Source organism: Moschus berezovskii, chromosome 22 (assembly GCF_049115385.1).
Source record: "Moschus berezovskii isolate FMDL1 chromosome 22, NW_MosBer_1.0, whole genome shotgun sequence".
NCBI classification, from domain to species: domain Eukaryota; kingdom Metazoa; phylum Chordata; class Mammalia; order Artiodactyla; family Moschidae; genus Moschus; species Moschus berezovskii.
This window is the reverse complement of record NC_142481.1, coordinates 37554093-37576221: the sequence shown is the minus strand read 5'-3', so window position 1 is coordinate 37576221 and position 22129 is coordinate 37554093. Positions and strand designations below refer to the sequence as shown.

The following is a 22129-nucleotide window of genomic DNA, read 5'->3' as shown; positions in this document are numbered from 1 at the left end:
TGAGCTCCCCAATATTGGAGGCAAGCAAGTAGTTATGTGGCCTCCTGCTAAGGATGGAAAGATTATATGTGAACTGGGCAAGCATGGACTCAAAGCAGATGAGACTAAGCAGGCTTCTAGCTCCCAAATCCTATGTGGTCTCATGATTTAACTGTTTCCTGACTGAGACTAAAAGTGACCCTTAGTAGAGATGAGAAGGTTGGTAGTTTTTAATGGACCACACACTCCACACCAGGTCCTACTGCATCTGTTCTCAGCTGGCCCTCTGACCACTCAGCAGGGGCTATTATCCCCACTGCCAGACCTCCCGTTTTACAGATATAGAGGCACAAGATCTATGCCCACCTGCTGCTCACCCAGGTCACTGCTGAGAGAAGCAAAGCTTGGGCTCCTAACACTCGCGATGCTATCTTGCCTTAGGCCACGGCCAAAGGGACAGGGAGGCAGGGTGTGGACCAAGGGGTACCACAGAGGGCAGAACGACAGGGACAGGGAATAATGCCAGGGGAAAGACTAAATCACCCCGTCTGATCAGGGGAGAGATTAAATCACCCAGCTGCCTCGATGCTCCTCCTGCTTCAATCTCTGTACAATGCAGCTGCCAGCCTGTGTCACTCTCCTGCTCGCAAACCTTCCATGGCTCCCTATTGCTCCCAGGAAGTCAAGTTCAAGGCCTTCACAATCTGGCACCTCTGAAGGATCATCTCCCCCCACTTCAAGTTACACTTCACTCTTCCTGGGCCACGCAGGCTGCTCGTGAGGCCGCAGTTCACTTCCGCCTCCTTGAAACACTTTCCAACTGGTCCTCCAGGTTCCACACTCTTCTCATCTCCCTCTCCTGCTCCTTGGTCCTTTCTGGTTCCTCCTGAACTCCAATCTGGCCTTTGGGTCTCTCCTTCATCCACACTCACTCCCCGGGCATCTCGTCTAGCCCCACTTTCAATTCCATCTACAAGACCAGACACCTGCCTTTACATCTCTGAGCAGCAGAGAGCATTCCCGCCCCCAAAGCCACGGCAGCCCCTCCCTGGGTCATCCCTAAGCCAGGCGCACAAGCGTCTTACTCCTGCTCCTCCTCTCCGCCTTCCGCCTCCTCCTCCTCTCTGCCTTCCTCCTTCTCTTCTTCACCTTCTTCCTCTTTCTCTCTGCCTTCCTCTTCTCCCTCCTCTCTGCCTTCCACCTCCTCTCCGCCTTCCGCCTCCTCTTGCTCTCTGCCTTCCTCTTCTTCCTCTTCTCCGCCTTCCTTCTCCTCCTCCTCCTCTTCTTTCTCCTCTTGAATCCGAGGCAGCTCCCTGAGTTGAGGTCAGAGGCAAGAGGTGAGGTCACTTTTAGCTGCGCCCCAAGTCCACTTCCTGCCCCAGTTCTCAGTAGGATGTCCTATAACCCCAAGACTGCACCTGGGGAGCCCTGGCCTCTCTCTAGCAACGAAGGCTCCCTCCCTGAATCAGGGGCCTGTCCTGGCCCCCAGCCGCCCTGGTGCCGACCCTAGGTCACCCCTCACCCTCCCTGGTCCTCAGTTTCCCCATCTTTGCAATGTAGGTCATGGACCTGTAGACCTGAGGCCTCCTGACTTGAGTGGCTAAGACTCCACGGGGACTGAACCGAGAAGCTTCTGTCCTTGCGGAGGGTGACCTGGCCATCAGTACCATGGTTCCATACTCCCTTCCTTGATGACCCTGCAACTCCCTTCTGGAAATGTATCCTGCAGATACACACACAAGCACATTCAGGGACATGTAACAAGAGTGCTTGTGGCAGAATTATTTAAAATAATAAAAATGGCCATCAATAGTGGACAGGTTAAGTACATTCTGGCATATCCATACAGTGAAATTCTATGCAGTTGTTGAAAAAAATTAGTATGATCTCCATGTTCTCAATGCGGAAAGATCTCAAGGTACATTGTTGAATGAATGTAGTAAGGTCGATGGATGTGATATGCTATCTTTTGTGCAAAAAAATGAAGGGACTCCATGATCACATATGCTCAGATAGGCTCTGGAAAGTTATAGAAGAACCTTGGCAGCTGCTGTGCCCATGGGGAGAAAGACGTGTATCTGGTGGGAGGGAGAGGGAGAAGAAGGTAGGCTTGGTCCCAGCTCTCTGCCCTTTTGTACCTTGGGGATTCTGTACCATATCCCTGTTATCTTCCCAGACAATCTTTTTTTTCAGGGCCTTCTCTGGCTCCCACCTGGGCGTCTGCTCCACCACCTCGCCCTTCTCTTCATCAGCTGGAGCTGCCTCTGAGATCTGTGGGCTGGTGCTGGTGCCGCCCTCCTGGCGTTCATCCTCCTCCCAGTGCGGGTCAACCTCTTCTAGGATGAGATCCGACTCCTCTTGCTCTCCAGGGAGGATGCTGACTACAGGGGACACAGGGCATGGGAGAGAGTGGGCCTGGGCCTCTGAGTCCCAGGGACCACACAGGGAGCCTTGGTCAGCACCAGCCACGCGCCAGTTCTCAGCCAAGCAGTGGAAACAGCAGTTATCACTGGGACTACTGACAACCGGGCCAGTGCTAAAGTGATGGGCTGAAGCCGATGGTAATTCACCCTGTCTCCTTCCATTAGTTCCCCCTCTCTTTTTCCTTTTGAGACAAGGCTTCCCTGGTGGCTCAGATGGTAAAGAATCTGCCTACAATGCAGGAGACCCACGTTCAATCCTTGGGTCAGGAAGATCTCACCTGGAGAAGGGAAGGGTACCCCACTCCAGTATTCTTGCCTGGAGAATGCCATGGAATGAGGAGCCTGACGGGCTACAGTCCATGGGGTCACAGAGTCAGACACGACTGAGCAGCTGACGCTGTCACTTTTCAATTATTGTTAGTCCTTGTTTCTCAGCAGGGCCTCCTTCCTGGAGGTCTGTACGGATGATGCTTCCAAACACAGTATTGAGGTGATACCATGAGACCCATGCTCAAAATCCACGCTGCCGTATCCAGGAGCAATGGCCTGGAATGTCCCGAGGGTTACAGAGAGAGCTTGTTCACCACCTGTTCTCCAGATGCCGCCCCCGCTGACAGCATACTTCATGCCCATAATCTCAGAACCTGCCTCTGGGAGTCTAGAAAGACTTTCTCTTGAACTGGAGGCTCCACCTCCAAGGGAACTTGACTTTCTCATGGAAGTGGTCTCACTTTCAACATTTCTCCGTGGACTCTGGTCCCTGGCAGAAAAAGTGGGGCTGTGAGCGTGGCAGAAGTGGGTGCAGGGGAGGTTCATCGGGAGCCTGGCCCACCCCCAGACAGGAGAAAGGGGAGAAAGGTGAAGATTACCTGGGAGCAGGTGGTCCCCAAAAGCTCCAGGGGTCTTGGTGGGCCTGAAGCCAGGTGTGAATTACTACTGGTGACTTTAAGTGGAAGCTGGCCTCAAGTCTTCTCCTTTGATGCTGGGAGTTATTGTTCATAGTATAGAATAATAACAATAACACCAGCTACACTCATTGAGCATTTACTATGTGCCAGGCCCTATATTAAGTGACTTACATGGATTAACTCAATTAGTCCTCACATCAACCTTTTGAAGTCGGAATAATTATTGTCCCCATTTTATTTTCCCTCTTTTATGTTTTGTTCCCCATTTTACAGATGAGCAAACTGAGATGCAGATTAAAGCTTTCTTTTATAGGGTGTTTCCCTCACGCCAGGCTCAGGGGCAGTCTGCCTTCCAAGAGTTCTCACACCCCACTCCTGCCTCCTGTCTTCCAGGCACAGATGTTATCCTGCCTCACAGAGGCGGCGCCCACCACATCCTGGACTACAGTCCTATCTCCCCTATCCCTCTAAGCACCCTGGATTTGGACCAGGGAAGATCCTCCCACTGTGGCCTTGAATCTCGTGGTGGGACATACAGGTCATAGGTGCTTGCTGTTCTATGCTGTCACCCAGCCTTGGTGTGGGGTCTTCATCCGGACCACCCCTTGAGGGTGCAAGTTCCTGCTTGACACTCAGGGGCCACCCAGGGAACAGAATATCCCCTGACCTGTGAGCTCATGACCTTTCACAGCAACCCTGCAGGGTAATAACAGTCCTCTCCCCATTTTATAGACCAGAGAGGCTGAGTGACTTGTCTAAGGCCACACAGAATGCCAGAGGCAGTGCCAGGTCCCCTGATTCATTTCCCAGGTGCCATCCTAGGTGACAAGCGTGCCCCAGAAGCACCTCCCCGGCACTGGCAGCCACTCCATGACAGGCGTTGGATGCCATCCTTGCTCACATCCTTGCTTTCCCTCTTGTTAACCCTTTCTCTCTAGGTACTAACTAGTGAGTAGGCATTTCACGCTCCTTTCATCTCTGCGCCAGGCCTGTCCCCATTTTATAGCCAAAGAAGAGGATGGTGCCTGAGATCACCAGTCAGAAAGGGCAGGTAGGGGTACCGATCCTGGGGTGGGGCCCTCCTGTCCCTGGAGCAGCAAGGTGGGACCCTCTCCACAGGCATCTGACTCTCAGCTCTTCCGGCTTTTCCAGGGTCCGTCCAGGCGCCCAGGTCACAGATGGAGCCACAAAGCGCTATGGATGCTCAAACTCACATGGAAACTGCTGCTCCATCCAGGGCTTAAACTTCACCCTGGAGTGCCTCAGGGCACACCCCTTCCTGTGCGGTATCCTCCCAGCCTAGGGCGGTCTTCAGGGCAGCCAAATGGGGTCCTGACTCCAGCAGCACAGGTCGATAGCCCCATACAGGGAGGGAGCTGCTGCTTCTAGGACCAGCCGACAGGGAGCCCAGGGGCATGGATTCCAGGCCAAGGCTTCCACCCGGTCCCTGTGTTGCTGGCAAAGCCCTGGTCTGGACTTAAAACCCCCATCCTCCCTGGCAGGCCTGGGTCATGACACCCGCTCTGTCTGTCTCTCGCTATCCCAGACCCGCATCTTCTGGCCCCTGAAGCACTGACTCCTCACTAACTGGGTATTTCTCAAAGTGTGTTCCTCTGCATTGCACCATCATCAGAATCATCAGAATCATCTGAGCAGGTGGGTGCTTCCTGAAAGTGCAGATTATCAGGTTCCCACACTCTAATTTGGAAGGTCTGGGTGTGGGACATTCTTCACAGCCACACCCAGATGTCACCTGAAGTTCAAGAACCCCTGCTTCAGTGGCCTTCTCTGCCTCTGAAGCTTGCTTAGCCTCAGAGTAGTCTCTGCGAAGTCGCTGCCCTGCTTAACCACCTCCAACGGTTCCCCGTCGCCTACAGCCTAGTCCCCTGACATCAGGCCCCGACTTTTCTAGTTTTACCTTCCGCATCAAGGACTCTGGGCTCCAGATTAGCTGAAGTGCCCAGCCCTCTCCCTGTACACTCCTACTGCCAGGCTCATGTTCACCCTCTTCCCTCTACCAGCTTGCCCTCCACTCGCTGCCAGTCTGAAACCTCGGGGGTCTCAAATCTCAAGGCCTGTGTAGCTGGGGAGATGAGAGTGGAGGGTGCCACCTGCTCTCAGGTGGCAGCTGCCACTCAGACTGTCCCCAGCACAGAGTATGGGACCATGACAGCCCGATCTTCCCAGTTGTCAAGAGAAGCCAGGTTTTTCTGTGCCAAGTCACCTGATGTTTCAATGTTGACAGCTAATGCCAATGTTTAAAATCCTCCTTGCCCCAAACAAAGACATCTTGTGGGTCAGCTGGGACCCAGGGCAACTGGCTCAGGACCCCTGGCTGACTCCTTCCAACAACCCCAACATGCGGGCCATATTAATTTACCCACATCTCAAACCTAAGTACTCCTTTTAGCCTTACCCGGAGCAGTAACATCATGCAATCACAGGTTTGATGTACTACCATATGCTTTTTAATGTCAGTTAAAGCATGTGATGTCATCCACTAGTGGTCCCCAAATTTTGGAGGGGGAGAACATGGCCAAGCCTAAGGAGATCCTCTCTTGGGAAAAACTGTGTCCTGTGGGGGCGCTGAGTGTGTCAGGCACCGTCCTGAGAACTGTGTGGGTGTCCTTTCAAAGCCACGCCTGTGGGCGTCCCTGCAGCCTTCTGGTGGGAGGTCCTCCCACTGTCCAGCCTAAACCCTACAGGCTGCCGGGCTGGCCTTCCCCTTGCTCTGGTGGAAAAGGGCAGCTTTAGTCTCTGAGAGGCAGTTCTGGGACTGGCTCCCCGTCACCCTGTCTTGGATTGGTGGGGGACGTGGGCAGTAGGGGGTTCAAGGAGGGTGGGGAGTTCAATGGCCACCTCATTCCCCTCCCCAGCAGGTCTTCTCTTCAGGCCACCCTTCTTTCCTTCCATCCATCTGTCCATGTGTCCATCTGCGCTCTCCCAGGCTCCCTTCCCTTTTGTTTCAGAGGCTTCCAGCTGCCACCACCCCTGAAACAAAGGAGAAGACAGAAGAGTGGGTGGCGGGGTGGACAGGCAGAGGGAGTGAATGAGCGAAAGGATGGGGGGAGCTGGGGGACCGGGCAGGGGAGGGGTCACCCTTATCTGAACAGTGTTCGCCCCAAGAAACTATATCCCAGTCCCAACCCCTGTTACCTGTGAGTGGGACCTTATTTGGAAATGAGTTTTTGCAGGTGTCACTAATTAAAGATCTCAGGGTGAAGTGATGCTGGATTTAGAATGGGAGGGACCTAAACCCAATGACACCTCCTTACAGAAGACATGAGAGGGAGGTTTGGTGGACACAGAAAAGGCAGAGCTTGGAGGGCAGCTAGACGCTAAGGGGCACCAAGGATGGCCAGCAGCCACTGGAACCAGGAGAGAGATGTGGCATGGTGCCTACCTCAGAACCCCAGAGCCAACCCTACCAACACTTCAATTTTAGACTTCCAGCCTCCTGAACTGAGAGAGAATACATTTTTGCTGTTTGAGAGTATCCATTTCTGGTCTTTGTTATGGCGGCCCTAGGAAATTGACACACCCTGGTTTCATTCATGACCCACATGCTCTAGGCACAAAGCAAGGTCCAGCATGCAGCTGGCTTTCAGAGGAGCAGGGAGTGGGTTCGGGGTGGGGGGTGGGAGGTCCATCCTCAGATCTCTCAGTGGCCCCTGGGGGGGTGGAGGGGTGGGTCTCTGTTCCAGGCAAGGGTTTCCGGTCCTCTAACCTTGGCCTGGGCTTGAGCAGCTGCTTCTGGGCCCAAGGGACTCTAGTCACTGCTCCATGACAACTTCTCTGTGACCTTGGGCACATCTCTGCCCTTCTGCCCACCCCAATAGCCATGGACGGCCCTGCTCTGCACACTTTAGGGTGGCCGTGAGCTCGAGACTGAGTGAACCCTGTTCTGAGCCTTCCCTTCACAACACTACCTCGATTGTACAAACCTCACCGCCTCCCATGCCTGAGCTCTACAGTCAGCCAGTCTGTGCGTGCTGCCCTGTGTCGGAGTGATCATGTGTGCTAAGTCGCTTCAGTCGTGTCCAACTCTGTGTGACCCCATGGACTGTAGCCCGCCAGCTCCTCTGTCCATGGAATCCTCCAGGCAAGAATACTGGAGTGGGTCATAAAGGCCACCATAGTGGGGCTGGGGCAGGCAGCTCTGGGACACCCAGGGCCCACATTCCAAAGGCCTGTGTCCAGGGTGAAAGAGGGCCACTGCCCTGGGCCTGAACTCTGCTCCGCTCACCTCCAGCTCTCATCGCAGGTCTGGCACAGAGCAGCCCTCCATGAGCATTTATGGACAAATGAATGGATGTGTGGGTGCCCCATATGCCACATGCCTTTCCAGAGGCCATGACATGAAGGAAGAGCAGATTTTGGATCTCAGCGCTCCCCTCCTGGCCCCATTCCTCCTGCAGGGCTGAGATAAAAAGCAATACACACACCCCACAGGCGAGGGGATGCTCTCCCAGCCCAAGGTGTCCAGTACTCCCAGAGAAAGCCCATCTCTCTCCTTTCACCCCATAACCAGGGACTCTGCTGAGCCAAACCCACTAGCCCAGGGGACCATGGGAGACTCTCTCCACGGCTTCCTCGCAGGAAGGGAGGCTCATCCGACTTGATCTCAGAATTATTTTTTCTGGATAGAAGCTGGCAGGCAGGCCAGGTTCCTGCCTATGTGCCCATCCCCTCAGCTTCCCGGTCCCCAGGAGGGGGTCTTCAACCACCATCTGATTCTGGGCCAGGCTCTGGCTACCTGGCCAGGCTGACCTGAAGTGTGGCCTGCAGAGCGTGGGCTCTCCCAGGTCGAGGTCTGGAGACTGGCTGCCCCGGCCATCCCCATGTCCTTGCCTGGCCCATGCACACTCAGACCAAACCACCCCCACGGAGACACACACAAGGACCCACTAAGGTGTCACTTACTGGTCTGCACATCACATGTCACTGGGGCGTCAGACTCCTGTATGGGGAGAAATGGGGAAAGAGTTTCTGTGGGCTCCTCACTGGCCTTCCTGCTTCAGTCAGCACTCCTGGCACAACAGGAGTAAGAGGGTCTCCTCATAGCGCCCGAGATACTCCCTCCCATTCAGAGTGGCCACTGCTCTACTCATTCCCCTATCAGGCTCACCGCTGGCCTGGCCCCACCTCAGCTCCTTTGCCCAAGTGGGCACCTGCCTTAGTTGCCCTCTCTCCAATTCTCTATGCATGAAAACCCTCTCCCATCCTCCCCGAGGGTTCTCTCAAAGCTCCATGTGCACGCAGGCCTCTCCCCGCCAGCCCATCCTCAGAAACTCCCACCCAGTCAGTGCATCTTCACCCACTGATCATCCCTGCTGCTGGACACCCCGCTTTCCTCCTCCTGGGGAGCTCCAAAGCTGCTCCTTCCTCTGCCGCCCACAGAGGGTGTGTGAACGTGGAGCCTGAGGGGTCAGCCGGCAGGGAAGCAGTCCTGAAGCTTCCCGTCCCCCTTCCACTACAGGGGGACTACCATCTAGGCCTCCCATTCCAGGCACTTCTATGAAAATGTTCAGTTGTGTCCAAGGGAGAAGGGCCAGGTGGCAGGTTCTTGGAGAGGGAAAGGTAGGGTGCCCTGCTCCCCCCTCCAACCCATGTGGGACCTCTAGATCGTCAGCAATGCACACGGGGCCCGCCGGCTTCCCACAAGCCCCACTTCTCCCTAGAACATTCCGGGCCTCTCTTGTCTCTGAGCCTTTGCGCATACTGACCTTCTGCCTAAAGGGCCCTTCCTACACCACCCCTTTCACTTTCACCCACCCTCTTCTTACTCCTCCTTCAGGTCTCAGCTTGCAGGCCACCTCTACTAGGAAGCCCTCCTTGATGCTCCCGGGAGGCTCCTCCTCTGCACCCCACATCCTCTCTGCTCCCCCCATGGAAGCACCTCCCCATTGACTGCGACCAGCTGGCAGGTGGTCACTGTAGTCACAGTGACCAGAGAGTGTGTGTGTGTGGAATGGACATGAGCCATGCAGACAGGTGGGCCAGGGGGGCTGAGTTCCGGTTGCAGGCTCCCATCTTCCATCTGTGCCCTCTCCGACCAGAGACCATCTCACCCTTGTCTGAGCTCCCAGGACCCTCCCACCACCACTACCCAGGATCCCTACTCCCCCAGACAGCACCCACCTGCTCCCCACCCTTCCCACGGATCACTGGCTGTGGCAAGGCCATCTCCAGCCTGTGTAGGATCCATGCCATCAACCTGCAAGTAGGAGAGAGAAAAGGGGCCATGTCCAGGCAGAACTCATAGGAAGACTGAGGCACGAGTCAGACCCTTCCCCAAGGCAGGTAGCAACCCGCCAGAAGGTGAAGCAGAACCCAAGTGCCCAGCCCTGAACACCGCTGCCCCATTCCTGGCCTCCCCAGGTGAGCCTCTGGTGACTGTTCAGACCCCAGCAAGTAACTTAGTGCCCTGCTACCATCTACCCCACCTCTAAGATTCATTTCCAGCCCCTCACACACTCCCAGAGTGGGAGCATTTAGCAGTACCTATCTTGATGTTATTTTTTTGGCCACATGGCATGAGGGATCTTAATTTCCCAACCAGAGATTGAACCCGTGTCCCCTGCATTGGAAGAGCGGAGTCTTAACTGCTGGACCACCAGGGAAGTAGCCATCCTGATTTTAAACGTGTGTATCCTTCGAGCCAACAACTCCATTTCCTCTGGTTCGCTTGCACATGAACGCGATGATGCCTGTACAAGTATATTACCCGTCGCAAGAGTGGAAACCCACCTAAATGTCCACCGAATGGTTAAATAAAAGCTGATACATCGGTACAATGAAGTAGTATGCAGCCACTGAAAGAGTGGAACTGACCTTTATGTGTAAAAACCACCTCTAAGATATATTTTTAGGTTAAAAAAAAAAAGTGAGATGAACTGGAATCTACTGCTAGAGTCTAGCGTATCTAGAGTTTGCTGCTGCCGGGTATGTATGTTTGAAGGAGAAATGCTCTCCAAGCTCGTCTGCATCTCAGAATTGTGCAGAAGCAGGAGAAGCTGCTGATGTGATTGCTCAGGGAGGAGGCGCTGCAAACCCATTGGAATTTTCTCCCAGGTGCCTGTGTTACCTTTCTAATTTAAAAGACTCGTTTTGGCGGTGCAGGGCGGAGAGGGGGTGCAGTATTGGGCTGGGGCCAGGCACTGAGCCTGCTGCCCGTGGGAGGAGAGGTGTTTGAGGGGCTCACCTGGCAGAGTCCTGTGGGGGCGGCAGGGAGGAGGCTTGAATACTGGGCTGGGGCTCTGGGGTTGGTTCCTCCTCAGGTTCTGGGGGGCCAGGGGTGGGCATGGAGGGGGTCTCCTGGGCCTGCGGCGTGGGCTTGATCTCCAGGGCGGGTCCTGGGGGCTCTAAGTAACAGAGAGGGAGAGGGTAAGGATGACATGGCAGGGCTCCATGCAACCCCTAAGCGCATGGGATCCAGATTCGAGGTGCCAATGTGAGTGAGTGGGGAGCCCTTCGGGACCACGCTCACTGCCCCCATCCTCAGACAGACACGGAGCTGAGGCGCAGGGACTTGTCCAGGCCTTCATGAGGCTGTCCCGAGTTTCCCAGCCTGGACTGGGAAGGGCTTTCAGGGTTCCCACAACAGCCAGTTCCCTGCAAGCTGAACCCCTCCCCGAGCACCCTTGGAGCCCCATTTGTACCCCCAGCCCAGTCTGTGACCATCCCAGGCAGCCCCTCCCCATGTCCCTTCTCTGTACCTGGACCCAAGGCAGCATCTGTAGGCTCATCACTCCAGCCCTGGGTCAAAACAGGAAATGACGTCACGGAGGAAGAGGCCAGGTGCGCTCAGGCCCTGGCCAGCCCCGCCCACCCCAGCCCCTCTTGCAGCCACTCCTCCCCACTAAGGACCCTCCAGGGAGAGGAGCACCCGTCCCCCGCCAAGGGTCCCAGGGGTGAGGAGCACTTGCTGGAGTAGGTAGGCCCTTCCTGGGTAGTCAGCTGCCTGCTCTCCCTTTTCTTCAACTCACCTCAGAGATTTTCGGGGGCTGAGGCAGCATTTTCTCCAGATTCTGCTCAAACCACCGGAGCAGCCAGGGCCGGGGCCTGCAGAGGGGCCAGCGGTCAGCTGAGCAAACTCAAGTGATCAGCCCTTCCCCAGCTCCCGTTCCGCACAGTGGGGACCTGGGACTGCATACTCTTAAAGGGCTTCCAGTGGTAGGGGACTTCCGCCAAACTGAAATTCTAACCCAAGGCTGGACAAGGCTCTGGAACCACAGGCCCAGCGTTGGCCTCCTGGGCAGCAGGAGAGTTGGGGCTGCTTGCTGACCTGAATGCAGCATTGGGTGGGGGCTGGGGTGCTCCCTGTGACTGACACAGAGAAGTCTGGCTTCATGGGTATATGAACAGTGTGGTCACACAGGGCCCCATACTTAGAAAGGCTCATGTTTGTTTTAATGCTCTATTGTCACCATCTTAATCCTGTATTTTCATTTTGCAGTGGGCCCCACCAATTATGTAGCTGGCTCTGGGATAAACATTGGGTCCCCAGATCCATCTATTCCAGGCAGCCCCACTCTCTTCAGGGAAGCTCCATGCTCCCAGGTTAATCCATCTCGCAGGTGTGGCCCAAAAGAAAGCTGGCAGGTCCTCTGGGTGCCTTCATCCTTAATGGCTTTACTGGTCTCACAAGTCTCCAGAGTAACCCTGGGGACCCATGAGCTAGGCAGCCTCCAGGGGACAAAAAAAATAGAGAGCAAGTGGGAGCAATGAATGAACGGTGTGTGTGATTGTATATTCATTCATTCATCTCTTCTGTGCTGAGTCGCCTTTGCACGGCAGGCACTGTGCAGGTCACTAAGGTTTGGCAGTGACCTGGACAAACACGCCTGAGTTCAAGGACCCGACAGTCTAACAAGGCACAGGCAGGTGGAGCTCAGTGAGGCCCCTCCCAGGAGCGGGACATGGGCTCCTCCATTTGCCACAGTCACCACCCAGCCTGCCACCCTCTCAATCAGTTCTGAGAAGTCAGAGCAAGTGGAGCGAGAGTGTCAGTCGCTCAGTCGTGCCGACTCTTGGTGACCCCATGGACTGTAGCCCACCAGGCTCCTCTGTCCATGGGATTCTCCAGGCAAGAATACCGGAGTGGGTTGTCTTTTCCCTTCTCCGGGGATCTTCCCAACCCAGGGATCGAACCCAGGTTTGCATTGCAGGCAGATTCTTTACTGTCTGAGCCACCAGGGAAGCACCCTGAGAAGTCAGAAGCTGTGACCAGCTGTGAGGCCAACTGGGCACCCTAGTGTCCCCCATGGTGGCCCAGACCCTGCCTCTAGGCACCCACCTCCATGTGGCACCCACCTACACAAGGCCCACCACTAAGCAGCTCACCCATGCCTTCTCCCCATCCTCAGAAAGTGGCCCCTATCCGAGGATCTCCCAGTAATGAACACAAAAACTATGAGCAGCACAGGGTCCATCATCCCCATATTGTGGATGAGAAAAGTGAGGTCCAGAAGAGACAAGAGGCATGTCCAAGGTCACACATGGAGGTAGTGGTGGACCCTGGGCTCTGGGCTTGCTGAGCCCACCACACACTCTACAGATGCTCGGGGACAGGGACTCACCCTGGGTCTTCGGCCCTGGATGGTTCACTGTGTTCATCTGCAAAAGAAAAGAAGCCTGTCAGCAGCAAGAGGCCGGCCCAGAGTCCCCAGTCAACCCAACTCAAACCCAGGTTTGAACTGGGCCTGAGACAGATGAGCTCTGGCCCCATGGACTCTTCCCCCAGAGCTGGGCCCAACCCAGCAGCCCCTCAGTGTTCAGTTGCTCAGTCATGTCTGATTCTTCACGATTCCATGGATTGTAGCCCACCAGGCTCCTCTGTCCATGGGATTTTCCAGGCAAGAATACTGGAATGGTTACCATTTCCTTCTTCAGGGGATCTTCCCAACCCAGGGATTGAACCTGCATTTTCTGCATTGGCAGGCAGACTCCTTACCACTGAGCCACTAGAGAAGTCCTCGCAGCCTCTAAAGCCACCACTATAATGCCATCCGGCCTCCTGTCCTTACCTGAGCCCCCAGTGCCGCACTGCCCAAGGATCTGTGCTCCTGCCTGCTGAGACAGACAGACAGACAGACGTGGGCTAAAGGATACAGGTGCGCTGGCCTCCCTCCCGCCCCTTCCCCACCTGACCCACCTCAGCTCCCAACCCCGGTAGTACCTGATCTGGACTCTCCAAGCCTGCAGCAATGTTCTGGGAGGGTCTGCTGCTGTGGGCGGGCTGCGGGACAACCTTCTCCACACCCTTCCTGAGCCAGGTCAGCACCCAGCCTCTGGGACCGCTGAGGGACAGAGAGACTGGCCTGCCCTCAACGCCCCCAACCCCTCCCTGGTCAGCATGGCAGTCCACAGCATCCTAAAGAACTTGGTTTGAACCCCAAGCCTCTATCTCCCACTGTGACTCTTCAGACACATCAGCTCCCTCCTAGAGCCTTGTGGCCCTCTCTGGAAAATGGGGTACACCAATGCTTGGCAAGGCCAGGCCTGCCCCATGCCATTCAAAGCCCACCCCGCTGAGATACTCAGTAAAACATCAGCCAATTATCCTTGTGCCCAGTTAGCCTGGCTCCAGGGGGCCCCTCCTGCACTTGGCTCATGTCTTGTGTTCTGGAAGGGCTGAGGGTTTCCTGTGGGGTGTTTCCTTGTGACAGAGGCTTGTCAGCCTAAACAGAATCACAGACTCACCGTCTGAGGCCAACCCTGCCATAGACATGCTCACTGGGGCAATCACCCAGGGTCTAAAATGTGACCTTTTTGGGAGATTTCATGGGAAAGTCTGGATTTCTGTCTTCATGGGGAAAATCAGAAGCTCTGGCCACACCAAACCTGCATTTCACCCGAGCACTGAGAAATCTCTGGTCCACAGCCTCCATTTCTCTTGGTCACATGGTTGATTTGGCCCAGGAGAGCCCCTCCTCTGCCTGAGGCTCCCCTCAGCCAATTCCTAAGGTCACCCAGACCTTTACTTGGGAATGACAGCAGACCAGAGAGCAGTGGCCGTCCCCGCCCCCTCAGTGACTCCCTAGCTTGGTTGGGGGGCTGGCCCTGAGGAGAGGAGAAAGTGCTGCAGTACCTGTTAGCTTCAGGAGCCACAGAGACCTGAGCCTGGAGGGATGTGGGTGGAGTGAGAGCAGTCTCCTGGGTTCCTGAAAAGAGTCCCTCCTACTTTAGGACTAGACCCTCTCAGAGGCCCATTTCTACCTGCTTGGGAGGTCAAGGCAGAGGCAGAGGAGAGAGGAGAACCCTGAGGGAGTTGGAAGCCTGCAGTCCCAGCTCAGCTCAGCTAGAAAGTCCCCAGGAGTCTGCCTTTAGCTTCCCTGAGCCTCAGTTTCTTCATCTGTGAAATGGGTCTGTCAATCTCATGGGCAGGCGTAGGGCTCTAAGTGGAGGATACAGCCCTTCTCCCTCCCCTCCCTCCCCCCACCCACCACCCAGGGCTTCCAGCACTCACCCTGAGGGCCCAGAGTATCTGCAGCCACTTCCTTCCCCACGCAGGGCTCCTCCGGTGGCTGGAGGGTTCAAACAGGGCCATGTGAGCCCCCAGTGATGCCAGCCCTGGTACAGGCAGGGCAGCCTTTGACCCACCCATGACCAAGCCCCCACAGAACCAAACAGCTCTATTCTCACCATGGTCTCTGAAATCCTTGGGCCACACCTCCCACCTGGGACACTCCCAGGTCTACCACCTCACCCAGAAAGCTGCCCCACTCAAGTGTACATACACTTACATTTGCATATAGACCCAGACACAGATATTTGTTTGTACACACATACATGTATATGCCCAGTCACATAAACACACGCACACACATATATAGGTGTATACAAATATACTTGTGGTTTTGCACTGACATAAAAATGTGCACTCATGAACACATTATTTCAGGTCTATTAACACACAAATACACACAGAGATGTGCACACATGCACAGGTGCACAAAATATGTATATAAATCTAGAGCTGTCCCAGGTGTGGACCAGGGACCAGTGGCAGTCTGCAAACAGTTACTGGTCCACAATGTTTAAGAGGTTTGCAGCAGATTGTATATCAACACACTGCTTCCTTTAAGGAGAAAGTCCTATTGCAAAACAATACCAGCTGAACTAAGCAGTGTGCTTAATATATAGTAGATTTATCTCTGGCAAGCTACTAGTCTCCTCCTGGACTGCAACAAACAGTTGCCTGGCTACTTTGATTAGTTCTGTTTTAGACTCTAGAGTTAAGAAAACAATGGCCAGTGGGCCAAATCCAGCCTAGTGATTGTTTTTGCAAATAAAGTTTTATTGGAACACAGCCACCATGTTCATTCATTTATATATTGTCCTTGGCTGTTCTCACACTACAGTGGCTGCTACTGCTGCTGCTGCTGCTGCTAAGTCACTTCAGTCGTGTCCGACTCTGTGTGACCCCATAGACAGAAGCCCACCAGGCTCTCCCATCCCTGGGATTCTCCCGGCAAGAACACTGGAGTGGGTTGCCATTTCCTTCTCCAATGTGTGAAAGTGAAAAGTGGAAGTGAACTCACTCAGTCGTGTCCGACCCTTGCAGAGTTGCGTAATTAACAGAGATAGCATGACCTACAAAGCTTAAAATGTTTACTATCTGGCTGTTTACAGAATCAGGAGACTCCCGCCCGCCACGTTTCCTTTAGGCCCCAACTTTCTCTGTTGTGGAAGCTGGGTCGGGGCAACTGATCCAGGCTGGGGATTCTCTGAGCAGCGAGGCCAACGTGACCTTCCTGGCCCTTCAGTTCTTACCAGGGACACTTGCTCTAGCTCAGTCTCCTCAGGGGCTGTTTCAGGCTTTGGCTTCAACTCTGGCTCTGGTTCTGCCCCCTCCTCGTCTTGCTTGGTCTTCTGAGGGGTCCCTGGGGGCTGAGGCAGCACCCTCTGGACCCAGCCCAACATCCTGACACCTGTAGGGGACAGAAGTCCTTCGGTATCCCCTGAGAGCTCATGATTGCTCCCACCTTTCATGGGCTGCTTTTGTGAGTTACATATTTCCCTTTTCTCTCACCATCTTTAAAAAACATTTTTGAAATTATACTTCCAGATATTTTCCTTATAGAAACATTCAAGCCCACAAACATATGTGTAAAGAGGTGGGTCATGACAGTGTTAGAGAAAAAGATGAAAAACATCCACATATCCATCCGTGTGTTGTTTAGTCGCTTAAGTCATGTCTGACTCTTTTGTGAGCCCATCAACAATAACCACCAGGCTCCTCTGTCCACAGAATTTCCCAGGAAAGAATACTGGAGTGGGTAGCCATTTCCTTCTCCAGGGCATCTTCCCAACCCAGGGATTGAACCTGTGTCTCCTGCATTGCAGGCAGATTCTTTACTGCTGAGCCATCAGGGAAGCCTGTAGGAAACTGGTTATTGGGAAGTACCTAATTGTTCATCTGTAAGCAGAGCACAGACTAAATAAATATCCAATAATGAAATAGTATGGAGCCACTGATTTTAAGTAGATCTATTTGAACTAACATGGAAAGACCTACATGCTCCAGACTCCAGTCATGAGCAAATCTAGTAAATGCTCTATGCCTCAGTTTGCGTGTCTGTAAAATGGGGACGTTAATAGTAGTTATCTTGTGAAGATAAATTATGAGGATGAAACAAACTGATGAGAAGAGTGACTGGCGCATGATGAGAGCTTAATAAATGTTGGCTGTGACTATTATTGGATGTCAAGCAAAAATGCTAATTTTAGATTATGATGTTCAGCATAACCCCATAATAAATTTTTTAAAATACATGATGAGCAGCATATGGATGGAAAATAACTTTTTTGTTTAATATATTATAAAAATTAATGTATTTTTGTGATTTAAAAATTTCTAAGATAAAATAACAGGCTCCCTTTTTCATGGTTTACTGCGATAGCTACTTTACATGGGTTCAGATTCTGGCTTCACGTATCTTCAGGGAATGGGCAGCCCTGACCTTATGATTACATCCCTGCAGGAGAGCCCAGCCCAGCCCAGCAAGTATCACACAGATCAATTTATGCAAATTCCCAGCCCTTATAGGGCCTTTTTGAGGCTGTACTGGCATGGTGTGTCCTCCTTCCCCTGGCCACGGGCAGCCAAGGTATTAGTAGAGTGCTTCTCTGTCCCTTCACTGCCAGGGACCCTGGTCCAGGGCTGCAAAGGGCAATCACAGGTCCAGGATCCCTGCCCCAGGGCCCAGCTCCACACTGTCTGCCCTTCTGCTCACAGACCCGACTTCTGTCTCCACTCTGGCATCAGCAGCCCAACTCCTCCTAAGTGAAGTTGTGGTTTGGGACACAGCTCTTAGTGAGGGGGTCAGATCCCTGGCTCAGCTGCCAACAATGTGGGCCAGACACGACATCTCTGGTCTTCCCTTTCCTTGTTGGGTGTGGGGGTGCCGATACTGATTTCCAAGGTTGGCAGAGCCCCACATGGCATGTTTAGGATGGCAGATTTCACCACCCCAGCCAGGCACAGGCAGCTCCATAAGCCACGATCACTTCATCCTTGTTCTCACCTCCACCTCCTCCTCAGCCTCAGGAAAATAAGCATTTTTTCATCATTGCTTTATGGCTAAGGAAATGGAGGCACAGGGAGGTCAGGAGACCTGCCCAAAGTAACACAACCAGTAAGTGACCTGGCTGAGCTTACGCTCAGTCTGGCCTGACTCCAAATGTCCGACATCTACCTGGAGGTGCTGACATTTGCCCAGGATTGGCTGCTTCTGCACCCCAGTCCTACGAGCCATTTCCCAGCAGGCAGCGATTCTGGCTTGTGTTTCTGAACCTTTTGGAAATGACTAGGGGAGCCTTACCCACTCCAATTTGCCTTCTTTCCCCAGCCAGTTCCTCCTGGATAGAAACACGTGCAGGTCCCTCCTGTCTTTTTGCCCTGTCGTTGCTGATTCCACGTTGATGAGGGAGGCATAGGCAGGAAGGGGGCCTGAGAGTGGTACTCAGAGCAACAATGGCAGCTGGACCACCAGCCTTTCACAATTTTCCAGGGAAGCTGGGGCAATGCAGATTCCTAGGCCCCTCTAAACACTCTGCAGGACCTGGAATCTGTATTTCACAAGCTGCCTTGGAGATTCACTAAGTTTTGAGCCTCACAGGGAAAAACAGAAGCCTCAGGTTTCCAGCCTTGCCAGATTCTCCGTGTCTAAACACCTTGCTGGGAAAAGAGCAGGGAAGGGGTCCCATCAGGGGTCCCACAGAGCCGCCACCTCACCCTGAGTTACCTGCTCGGATGCCGTCCACCAGCCAGGACTTGCCTTCTTCCTGCTTCTCTCGGATGGCCTCTCAGACACAACGGGGATTAATTGGCAGCAGCAGGGCCGTGTGCAAAGGATTAGGAGATGCTAGAGAGGGTGGGGAGGTGGTGGTGGAAGAGAGGCGATCGATGCCAAGGGAGCTGTCAGCAACCCCCCAGGGGTCAGCAGGGATCTGGGCCTCAGGGAAGGAGCCCCACATGACCCTGGTTGGGGCATCGTGATTCCCCATAGACCTTGGCCAACCCACCTAGGGATGGTGGGAGAATAACTGCTTACAGCCCCCAGGGGACCCTGGGAGACTCCTGAAGGTGACAGGGGCTCATCAACTCTCAGTCAGCAGTGGCAGTAGGCACATCCCAGCCCTCCAACCCCAATGGAGGGACTCAAGCAGGGTCTTTCTGTCCCAGAATCTTCTGCAACTTGGGCAGGGTCTCGGCACCCCTGGCTTGGGATCCACCAGAATAGCTGTAGTCCCAGGGCTGGGCCTTTAGGGAGGATCCAAGGACTGATGACTGACTGCATTCAAGCCGGCCTCCTGAACTGAAGTCATACCCTAGAGGGGACATGGTGATCTCAGGGGAGAAGGGGAAAGGGACAGAGACCCAGTACAAAGGGGTTCAGTGAGATGACAGGACCTGGGTGGGGGGCAGGGCAATGGGCTGTTTAGCGAAAGGCAGGGGACTTAAAAAGCAGAGATATCACTTTGACAAAAAAGGTCTATAGAGTCGAAGCTATGGTTTTTCCTGTAGTCATGTACAGATGTGAGAGTTGGACCATAAAAAAGGCTGAGCACTGAAAAACTGATGCTTTCAAATTGTGCTGGAGAAGACTCTTGAGAGGCCCTTGGACTGCAAGGAGGTCAAACCAGTTAATCCTAAAGAAATCAACCCTAAATATTCATTGGAAGGACTGATGCTGAAGCTGAAGCGCCAATACTTTGGCCACCTGATGGGAAGAGCCCACTCATTGGAAAAGACCCTGATGCTGGGAAAGATTGAAGGCAAGAGGAGAAGAGGGGAAAAGAAGATGAGATGGTTGGATGGCATCACCTACTCAACGGACATGAGTTTGAGCAATCTCCGGGAGATAATGGAGGACAAAGGAGCCTGGAGTACTGCAGTCCACAGACTCGCAGAGAATCAGACATGACTCAGAGACTGAACAGCAGGGGACTTGACTTGATTATCTACAACATTTGTCAACCTTGCCTATGTGCCAGGCAGTGTGCCAGCCTCTGCACACTAAGAAAGACAGAAATCGGACCTGCCCTCACAGAGATTCTGTTCCAACGGAGGATTCAGAATTAAAAAAGATTAACAATGAGTTTAAAAATATTGCAGATACGCTGAGCGCCTTGAAAGAAACACACAGAGCAGAGACATGTACGAGGTGATGAAGAGTGGGGGTGGGCATAGGTGTCTCTACGCAGAGGCAAATATTTGAGCTGAGATGTAAGATTTGAGTGAATGGTGTTCCAGGCAGAGGACCCTGGAAGGGTAAATAAAGGTCCTGAGGCGGAAATGAGCTTGGATGCACCTGAGGGACCAAGTGGGACCGGGGGCTTAGTGCGGGTGGGGAGAGTGGTGGGAGATGAGGTCCAGGACAGATCAGGTAGGGCCTGTAAGCCACAATCAAGAGCTTGGGTTTCAGCTGATGGCCCATGGAAGCCCACGATGGCTCAGGTTAGAACAGGGGCCGGACACAGTCTGTGAGGCTGCTACCTGGTGGGCAGGTGTGGAAGCAAGAAACTAGTCAGGAGGTGGTGGAGGAGCAAACCCTTTGTGACTGGATGACCCCTGGGCTCTCCTTCATATGCTAAAACTCAGATATGCAACTCACCCAAAAGGCAACTGGTGTCAGAGAATGCTCTTCTTTCAGCAAAGTTGGACACCAATGGCAGAGCTCAAGGTGGCCCCTGAGGGGCTTTGTCAATACCCGACTGCTAGGGATCAGCTCTCCTCCCCCAGGCATCTCCAGCCAGACCCCTTCTAGGAAGAGCCAGCTCTCCTATTCTTCCTGGGTGCCCAAGTGATGGCCTGTATCAATGGTGACACCTACTCAAAGGAGGCCAGGGCAGAGATGACGAGGCTTGGACTAGGGTGGTGGGAGAGAGAAAAGGGGAGGAGAGGGAAGAGGGAGGTGTTGACGGTGTTCTGCTTGGGAAGAGTTTTGGGGGAAAGTCATGAGTTCCACTTAGTTACGATGTCTGAGAGACATCCAGGTGGAAGTGTGCAGCGGGGAGCAAGAGCTGTGTGAGTGTTGCAGCGGTGGGGGGGGGGGGGGGAGGAGGTGGGATTGGAGTTTAGGAGAGCCAGATGCCTGGAGATAGAAATTTCGGAGCCATCAGCTCAGCTTGTAAACGACAGTTAAAGCTGCAGGACTGATTGAATCCAGTGTAGAGAAGAGAAGGACCAAAGATGATGCCTGGAGCACACTGGCATGGTGTGATTTGGGGAAAAGGAGGGGCTGGGAAGGGAAACTGAAGGAGCCGCTGGGGAGGGAGGCGGAGGACCAAGAAGGGGCCTGGCTGAAGAGTAACGGGCTTTCAGTTCAGTTCAGTTCAGTCGCTCAGTCGTGTCCGACTCTCCGCGACCCCATGAATCACAGCACGCCAGGCCTCCCTGTCCATCACCAACTCCCGGAGTACACTCAAACTCATGTCCACAGAGTCGGTGATGCCATCCAGCCATCTCATTCTCCGTCGTCCCCTTCTCCTCCCGCCCCCACCTTTTCCAGCATCAGAGTCTTTTCCAGTGAGTCAACTCGTCGAGGAAAATGAATGGGGCTCAGCCACACCCCCATTGGATGACTCTCCTATACATATACACAGATAGTGAAAGGCCAGACTCAAAAGATCCCAATGGTTTGTGCATACAAAGCTCAGAAAGAACATTATCAGCCTGTCTTGTCTATATGGCTGCGAACATAGATAGTGAAATTACAAAGAGAAGCAGAGGAGGTCTTCCCTGGTGGTCCAGTGGTTAAGATTTTGCCTTCCAATGCAGGGGGTGTGGGTTTGATCCCTGGTTGGGGAACAAAGGCCCCGCATGCCTCAGGGCCAAAAAACATAAGACAGGCAATATTGTAACAAATTCAATAAAGACTTCAGTAAAAGTCCACATCAAAAAAAATCTTAGGAATGAAAAAAAGAAAAGCAGTGGTTATACTACTAAGTCAGCAGACTGGCTACCTCTTTTAGGAGGTGGGATTGGAAAAGGGGCTGTGGAAGCCCCTAGGGATTGGCAGGGCTCTAACATGTTTTCTTTCCGTTCCGTCCTGTCGCTCAGTCGTGTCCGGCTCTTTGTGACCCCGTGGACTGTAGCCTACCAGGCTTCTCCGTCCATGGGATTCTCCAGGCAAGAATACTGGAGTGGGTTACCGTTTCCTTCTCCAGGGGATCTTCCCGACCCAGGGATTGAACCCGGGTCTCCCGCATTGGAGGCAGACGCTTTAATCTCTGAGCCACCTTTAGCTGACATCAATTTTTTAAAACAACGTTACCATAGTATAATTTGTTATGCCATAAAATTCACCC

General features: G+C 53.6%; 1 protein-coding gene across 1 annotated transcript in view; it reads right to left on the bottom strand.

The window, feature by feature from the left end:
* CNGB1 (cyclic nucleotide gated channel subunit beta 1) overlaps nucleotides 1-16237 on the bottom strand; it is a 67771-nt gene extending 51534 nt beyond the window's left edge. Inside the window, exons 1-13 of the mRNA XM_055413227.2 lie at nucleotides 16088-16237; nucleotides 14781-14838; nucleotides 14403-14475; nucleotides 13491-13611; nucleotides 13339-13384; nucleotides 12892-12928; nucleotides 11299-11374; nucleotides 11029-11068; nucleotides 10515-10674; nucleotides 9452-9527; nucleotides 8234-8270; nucleotides 2192-2360; nucleotides 1065-1292 (exon numbers count right to left, since the gene is read on the bottom strand). Coding sequence (XP_055269202.2) covers nucleotides 1065-1292; nucleotides 2192-2360; nucleotides 8234-8270; nucleotides 9452-9527; nucleotides 10515-10674; nucleotides 11029-11068; nucleotides 11299-11374; nucleotides 12892-12928; nucleotides 13339-13384; nucleotides 13491-13611; nucleotides 14403-14475; nucleotides 14781-14838; nucleotides 16088-16237 — 1271 coding nt within the window. The remainder of the gene's footprint in view (nucleotides 1-1064; nucleotides 1293-2191; nucleotides 2361-8233; nucleotides 8271-9451; nucleotides 9528-10514; nucleotides 10675-11028; nucleotides 11069-11298; nucleotides 11375-12891; nucleotides 12929-13338; nucleotides 13385-13490; nucleotides 13612-14402; nucleotides 14476-14780; nucleotides 14839-16087) is intronic.
* Nucleotides 16238-22129: the final 5892 nt, after the last annotated feature.